Source organism: Mercenaria mercenaria, chromosome 5 (genome assembly GCF_021730395.1).
Source record: "Mercenaria mercenaria strain notata chromosome 5, MADL_Memer_1, whole genome shotgun sequence".
Lineage (NCBI taxonomy): Eukaryota > Metazoa > Mollusca > Bivalvia > Venerida > Veneridae > Mercenaria > Mercenaria mercenaria.
The window spans coordinates 55,406,512-55,423,737 of record NC_069365.1 but is presented as its reverse complement, the minus strand read 5'-3'; the positions used below and the strand labels follow the sequence as shown (position 1 = coordinate 55,423,737).

Genomic DNA, 17,226 nt, shown 5'->3' with positions numbered 1-17,226 from the left:
TCAACGTGTTTAATCCTTTGATTCATTTTGTTGTTTGTTTTAGATACGTTCTTGTGCTATATTGTCTTGATTTGGAGCATATCAATTGATGGGCCAGTGTTATTGAAGAATGAACAATATCATTTTGAAACAGGAGAACATTTTCTTATAGAAAGTCGTTCTCTATACCTTTGGTTCAATGATTATCATTAAATATCAACGACTTGTGTGTGATATATCTTATTTTGTGATTCTTTCATTTTACTTTCAGGTGGGTGAAAAAAATATGGACGAGACGACACAGAGAAATTTTGATGGGAAAGACAATCCGGGCTTTGAACCAACTTTCACGAAACTTTAGTCTTACGGTCACCGAGTATATACCGCCCTCTAACATCACTAAATCATTATGTGCTTTCTAAATGTTCTTAACAGTTTCTTATCAAAATTTCTAACACAATATATAACACTTAAGGGGAATTTGCCGACAGCTAGCATAATTCTGAAATATGTACACGTACTACTTTGTCTGTGTGCAGTTTGATCTAAACTTTAGGTCTGACACTGGAAATGTTAATTACCGATTGCGCCAGGAATATGTTTAGATCAGAGTAGCTTCTAATCCTATCGTTTGGTGTATTATCCGGCAAAGAAAATATTTTATTCTGATGTTAAGGCGCCAAGCTTTATGGGACCAAAGTGTTGGCTTATTCCCCACAAAAGTTTGTAAAACAGTGAGCCCGTGGCGACGTTTTTTTTTTTCATTTAACAATACTCATGGATGACAGTGCAATGACGTCATGAAATCTCATATCTACTATCACTATTCCTCATCGACATTTATTTGTTAGTTCGATTGAAATATCAGCGTCGAATAATGGAATCTCGAAAACCAACAAAATGCTGAAAACTAGTTTTTCGTTAAAAGGCCCATCTGCTGTGCTTATATCGTTGGCATTCGATGCTAAGGCAAGCTCCGCACGTGAATCTTTCAAACTGAATTGTACTTCAGCAAAAACTTTATTGATAGATTGTGATACTTCTTGTCTTCCATACAACTGTCTGTTTCAAATACAGAATGTATGTGTGTTTTGTTGAACAATGTTGGGATTTTATTTAGATTTTAAATAGATTTTTATACCTCTTAAAATGCATATTATTTTTATATATATATTTACCTTTTTTATTACTGTGTGTTTGAAATACGTTACATTTTTCAACTCGCTCAAATCCTTTTCCTTTAATGTCACACTTATGTGTAGTACCTCCTTTACGATTGATACGCATTCATTCACTGCACGAGAAAATGATATTTTTTTTTCATCATTCTGAAACTGATTACCGAAGTAAACTGTGGCATATAAAGAGGCACTGAGTCTGCACGAGAGATCAGTGTTGTAGATACCTGTCAATAAATAAATGTTCGGTTCAGGCAAAACAAAACTCTTTGGTTTCTACGCAGAAATACATAAAATTCAACTTACACTGATCACACCAAACTTTGAAAGAGTGTACACATTATTTGAATGTATGTCTCGACATGGCACTCTAAAATATTTTGAAACGTTTAAATTGTGGAGAGAAAAAACATACACAGTGGATGTTTGTAATCTGCATTAGTAGAATATTGTTTAGAATTTTAACTTGTTAATATTATGTAGTTGTCTTTTTGTTTCAGAATTACGAAAATCAGAGTGTTTTATATAGATTATGTATATATAATTAACAAAGTATATCAAGTGTGTAAAATAAAATACGGTTACAGAAAGAGTTTTCGATTTTATTTTCTTGACTTTGATTTTATTTTCTTGACTTCCAAAAGCCATAATCGCAAGCCCACAATTTTAATATTTGCACTACAGAGATTGTTTCCCCAAAACTAGCTGGTCCTTTTTTTCATGAGCTTTGTATGGACAAAAAAGTATTTCAAAGAACACCCAACAAATCTCACTCAAACCACAGTTTATGACATATGTCATATCTTCTGTTAGAAATCCATATGAGGATCCCTGTAAGAAATATATGTTTTCTTTTTTTTATAAGACTTTGCAGAAAAATGTATTCAGACGCTCGCGTATTTATTTTACCTTTAGTAATTTATATTTTAGTACTTCAGGCAAAAGACCACAGTTATTTTACTATATGTTCTATATAGACACTGGACACTATTGCAATTTTGCATACATTCCAAACCCCCTAAAAATACCTGAACTCAACAGAACTATTCAAGAGGAAAAAAATCCAGCCATAATAAACATGGTGTTGACTGGCTCATTTTTCCACCATTTTAAACCAAATCGCATGCGTATGAAGAATACTCTGTGGGTGGCAGCAAACAGGCAAAACTGGCCCTATCAAAAAGTCATCTTATGCATATTCTGACATTCTCATTCTGTCAAATTGTACATGTACCTACTACTTCATATCTCCTCTATTCAATTATGCCATTTATTGCAGGTCTTTCACTCAAAAATTCACTAATATTCACCATCAAACAGAGGACCTATTTCCGCGTAACCAATTCCTAATTGTGGTCAACCAAGGGCAAATAATTGTGATATTGTGCCACTTCCCCTTAATAGATATTGGGATATTTATACATTCTGAACTGGGATGAGTTCTGAAACTGCTTAAAAAGTGCCACTTTATTCTCAGTCAAATTCGACTGCAATACAAAGGGAGGTAATAAAATTTGTATTTTTTTGCATTTCTAATGAATTGCTGCTAAACATACACTCGTCGATTCGACTCTCTGACAAATTTAACAAAATTGTTCTCATAGTTCTAACAGTCTTTAAGCTAAGTCTATTCATCAAATATAAATACTCTTATTTCGGTCCGTTTCGACAGGTTAGGATTTTTGTTTAAAAACGACGAAAAGAACTGACGGTTTCGAATCCTAAGGAGTTTTTTTTTACCTTGCCTTCTGTGCGGGCAATCGCAAAAGCATCGTCAAGCTGAGAACCGGCTGTAGCACAATAAACGGAGTGACTCCTAATTGAAAGTTGTTTCCTCTTTGTGTAACTGGTATAGATGGTGTACCGGTATATGTGCTTCACAAATCTTTCAGTTTAAGTAATGTCGAATATAAACATTATAAAAGCGTTGCTGACTATCTTTTACAAAAAATGCCAATTTTGTTCAGGGTATAAACCAGGAAGATATTTTGAGTCCAGCTTCTCATACAAATTATTGCAAAGGACATGGATGCCTTGACAGCTTCACCAGGTGGTGATATCTTGCGAAAAGAGTTAACAAACACAGCATCAGAAGGTATGCCAGGTGGGATAGATCATGTCACACATCATGGTAATGCATCTTTCACTTGTTGTAGGTATGGACTGGTAATAAAAACAAGAGGGTCATGATGGCCCTATATCGCTCACCTGTTATCATTGCACTTAAGGACAAGTCTTCAAGGTCAAAAGATCATAATAGAAATCAATCAGAAGAATTATGAGAAAATATAGTTGAAATTTTCTTTAAGTAACTTTAAAAACAAGATTTAAAAACTTTTTGTAGAGGTCCACTAGGCAATGCTACATGTCAAATATCTAAGCTCTTCTGGTTTATTTTTAGAAAATTTTGAAGATTTTTCTATGTACAATCAAGTAACCCCATGGGGCAGGGTCAATTTGATCCCAGGGGTCATGATTTGAATAAACTTTGTAAAAGTCTAATAGGCAATGCTACATGTCAGATATCTAAGATCTAGGCCTTCTGGTTTATTTTTAGAATTATTTTTTTTTAAGATTTTCCTAGTATGTAAAATCAAGTGACCCCTAGGGGCGGAGTCAATTTTGACCCCGGCGGACAAGGTTTGAACAAATTTTGTAGAGGTCCACTAGGCAATGCTACATGTCAAATATCTAGTCTCTAGGCCTTCTGGTTTATTTTTAGAAAAATTTTGAAGATTTTCCTATGTAAAATCAAGTGACCCCTGGGGCGGGGTCAATTTTGACCCAGGGGGTCATGATATGAACAAATTTTGTAGAGGTCCACTAGGTAATGCTACATGTGAAATATCTAAGCTCTAGGCCTTCTGGTTTATTTTTAGAAAACTTTTGAAGATTTTCCTATGTAAAGTCAAGTGACCCCTAGGGCGGGGTCAATTTTGACCCCCGGGTCATAATTTGAACAACTTTAGTAGAGGTCCACTAGGCAATGCTACATGTCAAATATCTAAGCTCTAGGGCTTCTGGTTTTTGAGAAGAAGATTTTTTAAATATTTTCCTATGTAAAATCAAGTGACCCCTGGGGCGGGGTCAATTCTGACCCCGGGGGCCATGATTTGAACAAATTTTGTAGAGGTCCACTAGGCAATGCTCCATGTGAAATATCTAAGCTCTAGGATTTCTGGTTTTACTACTGCAAATACCTAAGCATAACTGACAAGGTACCGGACTATCTCCGTAAACAAAGGTTTCTATATACCAAAATGTTTGTTAGGATCTGTAGATTACAGAACTGCATGATGCAGTTGCATCATGTGTGGTAGATAACTGATATTCAAGATGGCGTCCAAAATGGCCGCCGAAAATTGTTAAATTTCTGTATATGGAGCCTTATGGATATACAGGGGTGCTAAATTGTATATATCTTATTGAAATACACTAAAATGTATGTTATGTTGTCAAAAAGATAATAAAAGGGTTATTTTTATGAAAAAACACTAATATCCAAAATGGCGTTCAAGACTGCTGCCAAATTAAGTAAGATTTTTGTTTCAAGACTTTGCGGACAAACTGGCAATGTTATAATTCCTTAAACAAATAATCAATACTGTCTTTTGGAAATGCATTTACACATTTCACTCTCTAGATTACAGAACTGCTTGATGCAGTTGCATCTTGTGTGGCAGATAACTCATATTAAAAATGGAATCCAAAATGGCCACCAAAAATTGTTAAATTTCTGTATATGGAGACTTATGTATTTACAGGAGAGCTAAATGTTAACATGTGTTTAGAGGACCATACAGATGAGACGAATTCTAACTGTGACCTGACCTGTGTTTTATATGAGAGTGCTTGGACGTTTTCGTGTTTTGTTTTGATGTTGCATGTAAGGAAACATAATGTTCTGTTTGCATTTGTTGTTATTCTGTTGATATGTGTGTTCCAGTTGAGGTCGTGGCTGATGTCGACACCAAGGTATTTTGCATCCTTATCTAGGGACAGTGTTTGACCATGTAGTTTATAGGGAAACTAGGTGGGCTTTCTGCTACGTGTGATGTGAAGGACCTGACACTTGCTAAGGTTAAATTCCATATCCCACATTTTACCCAAGTTCCTAAGTTTAGAAGATCAGTTTGTAACATTTGGCAATCTGTGAGGGAGGAAACTGCAAGGTACACGGCTGTGTCATCTGCAAATAACCGTACTTGGGAGGTGACTGTATTAGTGAGATCGTTAATGTACAGTAGGAAGAGCAGGGGTCCAAGGACAGAGCCCTGGGGGACCTCTAGTGTGTCAGGGACGTGATCAGACATATGGCCGTTGACCACGACAGACTGGGATCTGCCTATTAGGAAGAATCTGATCCAAGACCCGATTTATTTGGGAACACCATGTTCTTGGAGTCTGAATATTAATTTAAGGTGATTGGCCTTGTCGACGGCTTTACTGAAGTCTAGTAGGATAAGATCGGTTTGTTTGCCTGAGGAAAGATTCCTTGATATTTCATCAACAAGTTCTATTAGCCGGGTCTCACAGGACCGTTTTTCCTGGAACCCGTGTTGCAGCTCATATATAGTGTTCTGTTTTGAGAAGTGTGTGGATAGGCTAGCGCAATAATATGTTATAAGAGTTTGCATAGAACACACGTTAGAGATATGGACATATAGTTTGCGGGGTCACTAGTATCACCTTTTTAAAACCGTGCGGCAACATTTGTCTTCGTCCATTCCGATTTAAGCTGACCAATATTTAGGGATCTTTGAAAAATCAGTAATACTATGTCAAGGATCTCATATCAGAGCTTCTTCAGGACAAGGGGCTTAATCAAATCTGGGGCAGCAGGTTTTGGATAAGTTTCAGGATACCTCTGGGGTCAAAGACAATATCAGCTATAGTTGGGTATTTGGTTTTTCCAAGGGCATTCTTACACAGTTGGGTCAGTGAGAGTGCAGAACTCCGGGAAGAAACTGATACTGTTTATTAAGTATGTTTGCTTAACCAGTGCATTCCGAGTTAATTTTACTAGTTGTCTTTTTGATGTCAAGAATGTTCTTGATGTACGTTTCATAAGATAACCTTTTTTTTGTTGGATGAGGTGTTTGGTGGTTTTGAATTGCCTGTAATACTGATTTTGACCTCTGTGCAACTTGACCTTTTGATATGTAATAAGATATTTGTTTCAAGACAACAATGTTATAATTCCTTTTATATCAAATAATCAGGATTTTCCTATGGAAATGTATTTGCACATTGCACTCTTTGTAAAAAAAAAACTGGGTGTATTTCATAACAGACAAAGCAACTTAACAACCTGTTAAGGATGATAGACTCAACTGTTACATTCAACAGTTCACAGTTTGGTTCTATCTTTACTCAATCGTCTGTAGACACTAACCATTATGAATATGTGTTTATCACTGACATTAATGTATATGTAAAACATTTACATGACACACACTGATTGAAGTTGGTATCTATATCTTATCTGTTACTATTGCTTCGTTAATAGACTCGATAAGCCGATCTTATGAAAGCATAGAACAAAAGAATATAATAAAATATGTGACTGAGTTTTCTAATGCGAAAATGAAATGTGCAACACGCCTGACACATCAAACTAAAGCGGATCTCTATCATACATAGTCTTTGAATGAACTTAAAACGGAACAAAAAATATAACAGTCTGGGGAAACTTTTTACAGCTGCCACTAAGCACCTTTAGAAATATTCTCTTCGTTGCATGCTTGGTTTTGTCAAGTCTGTTTTGTTCTTCAAGGTCACATGATTGGATATTGCAGATATTAATATCACCAAGAAGCAATGAAGACAATATAGAAGTTATGTTTAATTTCTGTCTTGCCCTGTTGAACGTAAACACATATGAACTGCTGCGCCCTGGCCTGATATGATTTTAAACAACTGCAGAAAGAATTCAACTTGTCAAAACAAATTAAGATCTGTCAGCAAGAAGAGAAAAAGGAAGATACAGTACAGAAATAGAGATATTATAATGAGAAAGACAATTTAATTTGGAATAAGAACTTCCATATTGTATTGGTTAATGTTGCTAACTTCTAATCAATTACCTCTCCCACCCCGTAGTTGATGTCCTCATCAAGTTTGTCCTGATATCTGAGCGATACATGTGAAGCCGTGAGACTGACATCTTGAGCAAATTATCCAAGTGATTCTTAGATTTTATAAATTATCTTTGGACGTACCTCTAGACATTTTAGGCAATTTGGGTTTTCAGTTCCAAAACAAGTGATCAAAAGCTACCATGGAACTACTCATTGATATATACATTATAATGGAATCAAGCCCTCCTAGACCATTTGGATTTTTATACAATGTTTCTGTAAAAATTTACTAGTTTCTAGAGTTATATGAGTTACATATGACCTGCGGATGTCTCAACATTGCTTTTTGTACTTTTAAAATGTGTAAATGTTGAGTTCTGCTCAACCCGGGGCTAGAGGGCGTGGACGGTAGCATGCATTTCCATTACCGTCCACGAACAGGCTCAATCAAACCGAGCCTGCAACATATTCGTTTTTGTCGTGTTGGGCGACCTGTGAAGTTTCCACTTTTTTCTATTGCATTTGTACTTCGTACGAAGGATGCCATACCTTTTATTGTCTGAAAACGGAGGTGTTCTTGTTTTTGTTCGTATACCTACACTTTTGAATGAATAAGTTATGACCCTTAAATTCAGTTTAAAATCTACATATGGACAGTACATCTTAAAAGAAGATTGTCCTTACAAGAAATTATTTATGCACCTTATACTTTATAGTTGTTTTCTTTCTCAGATTTTTTCATGGCAAAAATGGTAACAAGGGAAATAACTATGTCAAATACACAGATAAATAACCAGCTGGGAAAGTAAATGTATATTGTGTACCATAAATAAAAATGTTTAAGAAGTATTAAAAGGGACCACCTGTAGTTAATCTATCTTTGCAATATTGAATACATACAGAGCAAAACCGTTTGGAAACCCTTATGAAATGTACTATTTCTGTTTGTTTTTGGCCTGAACTTCCTTAATTATAGTATTATTTGTTTCTTTTCTCTATATTACTGCGTTTTTCTTATGTATATCTTACTGTCCAGTCAATATCAGCTTAATAACACAATATATGCTATTATTTTACACGTAAACGTAAATAAATGTAAACCTATCTATTTTGGCGGCCATCTTGGACGCCATCTTGAATATCGGTAATCTACCACAGATATTGCAACTGCATCATTCAAGCAGTTCTATACTCTACAGATCCTAACGAACATTTTGATATATAAAAACCTTTGTTTTAATACAGATGTAGACCGGTTATATTGCCTACCATTTGCACTACTATTTATTTTTAGAAATTTTTTGAAGATTTTCCTATGTAAAATCAAGTGACCCCTGGGGCGGAGTCAATTTTGACCCCGGGGTCAAGATTTGAACAATTTTAGTAGAGGTCCACTAGGCAATGCTTCACACCAAATATCTAAGCTCTAGGATTTCTGGTTTTTGAGAAGAAGATTTTTTAAAGTTTTTCCTTGTGGTTGCCATGGCAACCAGTGTTCTGCGTGGAATTCAATCCTTTGAAAAATTTTGAAAGAGGGCCATCCAAGGAACATCCCTGTGAAGTTTCATCAAAATTGGCCTGTTGGTTTAGGAGGAGATGTTGTTTAAAGGAAAGTGTGGACGGACGACGGACGGACGGCCGGACGGTGAGCGATCACAATACCTCACCCTGAGCACTTTGTGCTCAGGTGAGATAAAAACTCAGGGAAACTTTTAGGCGGTAACAAAGCTCATAGGGTTGCGGTGTTTTTTTTTATTATTTTATCCCAATTTAAAAGGTAAATCGAAACTGGAAATGGGCTATACGGCTGTATTAGGGGCAGTGTCACTTTTTAACAAGAAACTACAATGGAGTTACATAACTGTAATAGTTGAAATGAAAACTGTAATTCGTTTCCCTAACTATCTGCTTTCCACATAGAGTGGACAAACCCTTGAAATCCACTTCGTCTGAAAACAGTCACGCACTCCATCCTTTTTCCCTACATTCATGTGTGAGTTGAGAGTTCTTTGCAAATTTTCTCTAAAAGGCCTCCTCGCATCTTTCTTCCCGTTGAGCAGTGAGTCGTACGACAAGTATCTCCTTGCTCTGTTTGGACTATAACACATCTGGCCCCAGTGTGTGTACAGACAATGTCAGGGAAGACCAGTTTCCTCGAAAGATTCCCGTTCATCTCAGTGAAGATTGATTCCCTGTGAATGGCTGCTCCTGCTGGAGTCCCGCCTCCTCTCGCGAATTATATGTATGTGGGCACGCCCCCTTACTATCTGTCGTAATAATTCATCCAAAAATAGTATAAAATGGTTAGTATAAACGCAATAAACAAGTCATCCATGGCATTGTGGGAATTTAGCAACGTCTTGTTTCTATCAATTAAAGGTATGATTCTATAAATAAAAGGCAGACGTACTGGAATTTTGACAACACATTTGTATTGTTTTATAGAAATGAACCAGTTTGACCAATGCAGTTGAAGAGCGACATCATCAAAATTAAACGACAGTACTGAATTATATTAAGCGCTCATTGAAAATAAGGGTAACTGATTAGACGTTGAATGTTTCGAACGAACTCTTCCCTTGGCCAAAATCAGATTGACCACATAAGTTGAAGTTATGGTTTTAGAATTTAAGGTTATCCTAACTGTACACCTGTAACAAGAAATCGAAAAATGAATAGCACTGGTCTGTGATAAATAAGATGTGTACACTGCATGCTAGGACTCAAACTCGCACCGACAAGGCGGCACATGTCATGCTGCTGAAATGACAGGTTACGAGTGCCAATGAACACACACGGTACAAACTGAAAAAGAACTATTGCAAAACAAGGAAAAAACTATAGGTCAAACATTTTATTCTTGTTTCACAGTGCAGTTAAGAATATTATACCCACTATTTCTAAATTAATAAATATTATGAAATTGTCTAAACAGGCTTTATCCCGAGCCGGGTTTCTGTTGCCAGTACTGCGACACATGTGACAGTTGTGGAAGAACTGACGAAAAGTCAACGTTAGCGAAATACTCCAGTCGATGACTGAAAAAAATAAAAAAAATATCACAACACTAGAAAAAGAAATAATCTTAGTCATGATTGCTGCATCATTTTTAGTTCTTTGCTCGTTTTACAAGCAAAATATATAATATTTAATTATTGAGATACGAACTTTAAGTTTGTACAGCAAGATTTAAACAAGAGCACCGCCTTGCGGGTGCTGACGCTCATCTGATTTTTTTTTGTATAATAGAAATATTGTCCTACCCATGATTTTCTAAGTCTAAAAAGGGCCATCATTCTTGCAAAAAGCAGGATAGAGTTATGTTTCTTGATGTACAGTGTCCACTTATGATTGTGAAAAACTGTTGCAAGTTTTAAAGCAATAGCTTTGATAGTTTATGAGAAAAGTTGCCTTAAACATAATACTCAACCAAGAAAATGATTTTCTAAGTCCAAAAGGGGCAATAATTATTGCAAAAAGCAGGATGGAGTTATGTTGCTTGCTGTACAGGGTCAGCTTATGATGGTGAACAAGTGTTGCAAGTTTCAAAGCAATAGCTTTGATAGTTTAAGAGAAAAAGTTGACCTAAACATAAAACTTAACCAAGAAATCTGATATTTTCTAAGTCCAAAAGGGGCCATAAATCTTGCAAAAAGCAGGATGGAGTTATGTTTCTTGCTGTACAGGGTCAGCTTATGATGGTGAACAAGTGTTGCAAGTTTTAAAGCAATAGCTTTGATAGTTTAGGATAAAAGCTGACCTAAACATAAAACTTAACCAAGAAAACTGATTTTCTAAGTCCAAAAGGGGCAATAATTCTTGCAAAAAGCAAGATGGAGTTATGTTTCTTGATGTACAGGGTCTGCTTATGATGGTGAACAAGTATTCCAAGTTTCAAAGCAATAGCTTTGATAGTTTAGGAGAAAAGTTGACCTAAACATAAAACTTAACCAAGAAATCTGATATTTTCTAAGTACAAAAGGGGCCATAAATCTTGCAAAAAGCAAGATGGAGTTATGTTTCTTGCTATACAGGGTCAGCTTATGATGGTGAACAAGTCTTCCAAGTTTCAAAGCAATAGCTTTGATAGTTTAGGAGAAAAGCTGACCTAAACATAAAACTTAACCAGGCAACGCCGACGCAGACGCCGACGCCGACACCGACGCCGACGCCGACAACCGCTCAAGTGATGACAATAACTCATCATTTTTTTTCAAAAAATCAGATGAGCTAAAAATGAAAAATTTAACTCGGCTGATATTCAGCCCAGTTGTCTACTATACCGATAAGGGGAGGATTGTGTTGGAGTTTAAGATGTGCCAGATAAGTTTCGCTGTATTTAGTGCTGTAGTTTAGCCCAATAATTTTTAGAGTCCTATCAAAGTAAGGCTAAAAAAGGGACCATATGGTCGTGAGCTTAGCGACACTGTATCTTCCTTTCATGACACGAAGTTATCCGCTGAACGCAGAAGGTCGTTACTGCTAAAGTCACAAGTGCGCACAGTAAAAATGTCTGCAGACAAACGGTGGCGGACATTAATGCCACCTCGTAGTCCTTATAAAACCATGGTAAGCTAATCCATTCATTAAAGAACAGATGCCGAATATTTAAAGCCATATACGAAAAAATCATGTGTCACTTCGTAACAGCAGATCTAAAAGATCATTTATGAATATACTGCGTTCAAGTCTTTAGCTTCCGTAGATATCCAAATTTCAAGACACATGAGATGTACTTGAAATTACTTGAAATTCTTAAAATATTTAAGGTGGTCACTTACAAGTCTGGCTGGTCTCCCGGCACGGCCCTATAGGCTTCATACTGTCTGTTATCTCCTGACCCATGAATTGCGTAAGCATTAAATTTAGAAACATTTGGCGGGAAATAATCTGCCGGTAAAACTGCCGTCCCAGTCCATTCATTGCCCGCAATATTACTTGTATATTGTATAGGTAATTTGTCCTAGAAAACAAACAAAAGATATAAATAAAAGAAAATACGACATAAGTATTCAAAGAAAGGGTTTAATATTTCAATAAACATCAGTTTCGAAAAAGACATAGTATATAATAGACAGTTTAGTATCAAGGTACAATTTTCGGTAATGTTTCAATTTTTGCAAATCCATGCTTCGTTTTTACAATGTCGGATGACATCCAACGCGTGCGCGTCTCGTTTGAAGCAAGCCTGACAAAATTCCCTTGAGCCTAAATCAACCTATGTTTATTATAAATGTTTTATTTCCCTCTATTCATTCGATTTGATTTCTTAGATTACATTATATCACCATTATTTATACAATTTTACATTTTTACTTTAATCATAATTATACTCACCTTTATCATATTTCTTCTTCCATCTAACATCAGAACAAGATGCTGACCGTGGCTGAAAAATAAACGAGAGTAAAATTGAACTCACCTCAATATTTTTTACATTCACAAGATTTTATTAAAAAGGAAACATGCCAGACCGTACGTTTTGACGTGTTTTCTCTTTTTGATAGTTCCTACAACTCTACTTCGATAACAGAAAACCCGGTCTGAGAATAATACTAGTTGTTCATATACTAATTCATGTCGGGAAGTTGGCAGTTACTTGCGGAGAACAGGTTAGTACTGGTACAGAATCCAGGAACACTGGTTAGGTTAATTGCCAGCCGTTACATGACTGAAATACCGTTGAAAAACGGCGTTAAACCCAAAACAAACAAACAAACAAAACAAAATTAGCCTATGTACAGTTAAAATCAATACATAATAAAACAGCCAAACTGATAGATAATACTTACGGACAAAGCTCAACTTCCAGATATTTCCCCGAATCAGATAAAAAGAACGCTTCAACAACTGAAAAAGATACAACAATAAAAAGATATTCCGGCCATTTAAGGTGACGTAGATTAACAAAACTTAGCTAATACCTTCGGAGGTTTATATAATTATTGTAGAAGGGGGGTAAATTCTTGTTTTCAAAAGTATGACAATCCCTGACTGTTTGTCTCCCTTAATTTTTTTCTCTCACTCAGTTAAGGCCCGATGTTAAGTATTCTTTGTTTCCTGTCCACATTCTGTTCGTAGATATTGCCTCTACCTAAAATACTTCATCACAAATAATAATTCAGTTCCTATAGCATGCGTGGTTTTTATTCTAAAATAATCTCTGCATTTTTCAAACTGAGACCGCATATAGTTGATAAGTATTTCTTCGGAACCGCATCAATGAACAAGTTTTACTACGGAACAAATGTTTTACTGCATACTGCATTTTATTCACTTTTCCGTGCTTGAGGGGCAAGTATCATAGATTATTGGCGGGCTCATTTCAATTTAATGAGCTTTTTTAAAACCTTCTGCCACTGCACATATAAGGTGAAGACATTATGTACGGCTAAATCAATATGTGTAGTTTTTTACCTTCATAATCCCATAGTTGTGGAAATGGCTGCCCCGCTGGGCCACTGGGTGCTGCTGGATCATTGTAGAAAGGGGCTCGAACCTTCATCACTACGTGGTTTCCATTCCCTTTACTAATAGTTACTTCCGCTTTTTGGTGAGCAAGATCTTTTCCATCCCACGATTGTCCAATTGTAAAAGCCAGGCCTAACCTGAAACAAAACTTTTTTTTTTCAAACTGAAATCTTCAGTGCAATTGCCACCGTCTGAAACTGAAGGCCAATTCAACGCACAAAAGTATTAAAACTGTTAAAATTAAACATTTATATCTACCTGTCAACCATTTTGAGGTGTATATAATAATCACACTGGCCATAGCTTTATCAGATCAAGTGGTTCCAACGTTGTTTGAGCGGTGAATTTTACGCCGATCAGATGGAGAAATATGGCCGATACTACAAATTTCCGGCATTGTAAGTATGATTTAAAGGAATTTCTACCCGTTAAATAACGAATCAAATGAGAACGATGGGTGCACCTGGAGCACAAATGTGTCGATGTTTTAGCACATATGTCCATTTAGCTGAGATTTGCACCGTTTATTCAAACACTTATGTACAGTCCGGCGGGGGAAGGATATTTTTGACAGTTTTTGACAATGTCGCATCAAATTTAGCGTTAATCGGGAACAAGTAACTGTTAAAACACTTTTTATGTAAAGGGCTACCTCTTAAAACAATGTGTGTGAATTTTCATAGAATTACTCATGGTTATTTGTGAAATATCGGCCAAAAACCTAATGCAACGCCGTTTCGAGTGGGTCGCTATGCAACGCAATCAAGTGGATACCGTTCTCTGTCTTACTTGCGAAGTCTTATCCGTCTTAAAAAAACAGTCATTGAAGCCTAACAATGAATAAAGTTAGAGAGTTTTATATTATTATAATGATTCCGCCATTTCTAATATATTATACTTTTACATTTTTATGCTTAACATTTAACATATTTTTCCGGACATTGTCAAAAAACATCAACGCAAAAACATAAAAAAATCTCTTTAAATCAGTATAGTTACAGTTGGTTACTTTTTTAGTCCCTTAAAACCAATACATTGCGATTTCATTCCTGATTTGTTGTGCACTTGAGCTGTTCATACAAAATAAATAAAATTTGGCCCATGATAAAAGTATTGATCAGTTGTTTGTACATATTTTCATTCGTATTCCTGTGGTAGCGTTCATTTATTTTCAGAGAGATATATCACAGAGGATGTTAAAATTGGCCACTGAGGGAAAAGACAATATTTCATTTGTCCTCCATAAAACAGAAACGACGTAATAAACCTCTATGGTCGCCGTTTAAAAATGAAAATACAAATGAAATACAGACACCAATAAAAGAAAATAAACGGACCAGCAATACTAATAGAGATGTGCCACAGTTGTACTATTTAACTGTCTCTTACCAAAGAAGAAAAGCGATGTTTGCCAACGGGTACTTATTCTACTTATTCGAATTGATAAGAGTTAAAATATTGTAAAATAATGTATCTTTTGCTTCAGAAAGTTGTCTCAGGATAGCCTTGTCGCTTGCATTGTCTTAAAATCTGTCTCTTCCTCTGTTAATTCTTCAAACATTTCATCACATAAAAACTCTCTCTTTTAATACCTTATTGTGAACAGGTTTTTTTTCTTGATATTTTGGTGCTTGAAGTTGGAATTAGCAGTATTTTCGGTTGTTTTTTTTTAAATTTTTATTCACTTTGAGGATATGGAGAAAACGCTCTTAATCGTTTGTTTAATGACACATCTCTATTAGTATTGCTGGTCCCGTTTTATTTTCTTTCATTGGTGTCTGTATTTCATTTGTATTTTCATATTTAAACGGCAGCCATAGAGTTTTATTACGTCGTTTCTGTTTTATGGAGGACAAATAAAATATTGTCTTTTCCCTGGCCAATTTTAACGTTCTCTGTGATTTATCTCTCTGAAAATAAATGAACGCTACCACAGGAATATGAATGAAAATATGTACAAACAACTGATCAATACTTTTATCATGGGCCAAATTTTATTTATTTTGTATGAACAGCTTAAATGCACAATAAATCAGTAATGAACTCAAAATGTATTGGTTTTAAGGGACTTAAAAGTAACCAACTGTAACTATACTGATTTAAAGAGTCAACCCGATTTTGGTATGCTGGTTAGTAACATTCGTGGAGGAGATAAATATCCGTGAACTGGTTCTAATTTTTACGAACTATTACTATTATTTACTTGGTGATATTGTTCGATGTTCATCCTTGCTTTATGTTTTTGTGTTGATGTTTTTTGACAATGTCCGCAAAAATATGTTAAATGTTAAGCGAGCATAAAAATGTAAAAGTACAATATATTAGAAATGGCGGAATCATTATAATGATAAAAAACTCTCTAAATTTATTTATTGTTAGGCTTTAATGACGGTTTTTAAGACGGATAAGACTTCGCAAGTAAGACAGAGAACGGTATCCACTTGATTGCGTTGCATTGCGACCCACTCGAAACGGCGTTGCATTAGGTTTTCGGCCGATTTTTCAGAAACAACGCTGAATAATTTTATGGAAATACACACGCTTTGTTTAAAGAAGTAGCCCTTTACATAAAAAGTGTTTTAACAGTTACTTGTTCCCGATAAACACTATATTTGAGGCAATATTGTCAGAAACTGTCAAAAATCCCCTTCCCCCGCCGGAATGTACATTAGTGTTTGAATAAACGGCACAAATCTCAGCTAAATGGACATATGTGCTAAAACATCGACACATTTGCGCTCCAGGTGCACCCATCGTTTTCATTTGATTCGTTATTTAACGGGTAGAAATTCCTTTAAGTCATACTTACAGTACCTGAAATTTGTAGTATCGGCCATATTTCTCCATCTGATCGGCGTAAAATTCACCGCTCAAACAACGTTGGAACCACTTGATCTGATAAAGCTATGGCCAGTGTGATAATTGGTGTGATAAGATATAAAACCTGAAGATAAAAATGACAGAACAGAACAGAACAAATAATTTATTTTGACTTGATAAAAATGACCGTGATTGCACTTTTCGTCAACCACTGTGTCAGAGTCATGCAAAAAATAATAGATCTAATTTCACAAGTAAACAGATAATGAGATATATGACTCATGAACAAAAATGCAACTTAGCATGCAATAGTTAGAAAATTTAATTACCTGTCTCTCGTCAAAGCTTTCAAAAACTTATATACCATAAAAATAGCTGATGTTATTGAAACAACAGTTATTATATTCCTTCGAGTAATCCCCATGTTTAAATGTTTTCCTTTCTAGTCAAGTAAAAGTCAAGTAAATGGCGTAAACAAATTAAAGGGGAGTAATTTAAATAATATAGGCCTACCTCCTTTTATTATTCAAATTACTTCCCTCCTCAGCGCTCTGAAAAATATATCTGATATGTTAGAAACAGCCGACTAAACTGGTATATATGCACATATAATTTATATGACTATACGAATTACTTAGTGATATTCTATTAAACTCCAGCTGCTCAATAAATTTTTCTATCTAGGCCTAACGAAAATT

General features: G+C 35.5%; 1 protein-coding gene and 1 pseudogene across 3 annotated transcripts; one reads left to right on the top strand and one right to left on the bottom strand.

Annotated features, from left to right (window-relative positions):
• LOC123557276 (sodium- and chloride-dependent taurine transporter-like) overlaps nucleotides 1-1,749 on the top strand; it is a 38,425-nt pseudogene extending 36,676 nt beyond the window's left edge.
• Nucleotides 1,750-10,078: 8,329 nt separating this feature from the next.
• Nucleotides 10,079-17,216, bottom strand: LOC123557275 (UPF0462 protein C4orf33 homolog). Of its 3 annotated transcripts, none has more exons than XM_045348672.2 (6): nucleotides 17,042-17,216; nucleotides 13,655-13,845; nucleotides 13,030-13,087; nucleotides 12,575-12,626; nucleotides 12,019-12,200; nucleotides 10,079-10,275 (listed from the first exon to the last, which is right to left on the bottom strand). In XM_045348672.2, exons 2-6 carry the CDS (start codon nucleotides 13,740-13,742, stop codon nucleotides 10,176-10,178), a joined length of 480 nt encoding a protein of 159 aa, XP_045204607.2. In that variant the 5' UTR covers nucleotides 13,743-13,845; nucleotides 17,042-17,216; the 3' UTR covers nucleotides 10,079-10,175. The 3 variants fall into 3 exon arrangements, with proteins under 3 accessions (XP_045204607.2, XP_045204606.2, XP_045204609.2); XM_045348671.2 differs by lacking the exon at nucleotides 17,042-17,216 and adding an exon at nucleotides 16,858-17,017; XM_045348674.2 differs by lacking the exon at nucleotides 17,042-17,216 and adding an exon at nucleotides 13,967-14,004.
• Between the last annotated feature and the right edge of the window lie 10 nt (nucleotides 17,217-17,226).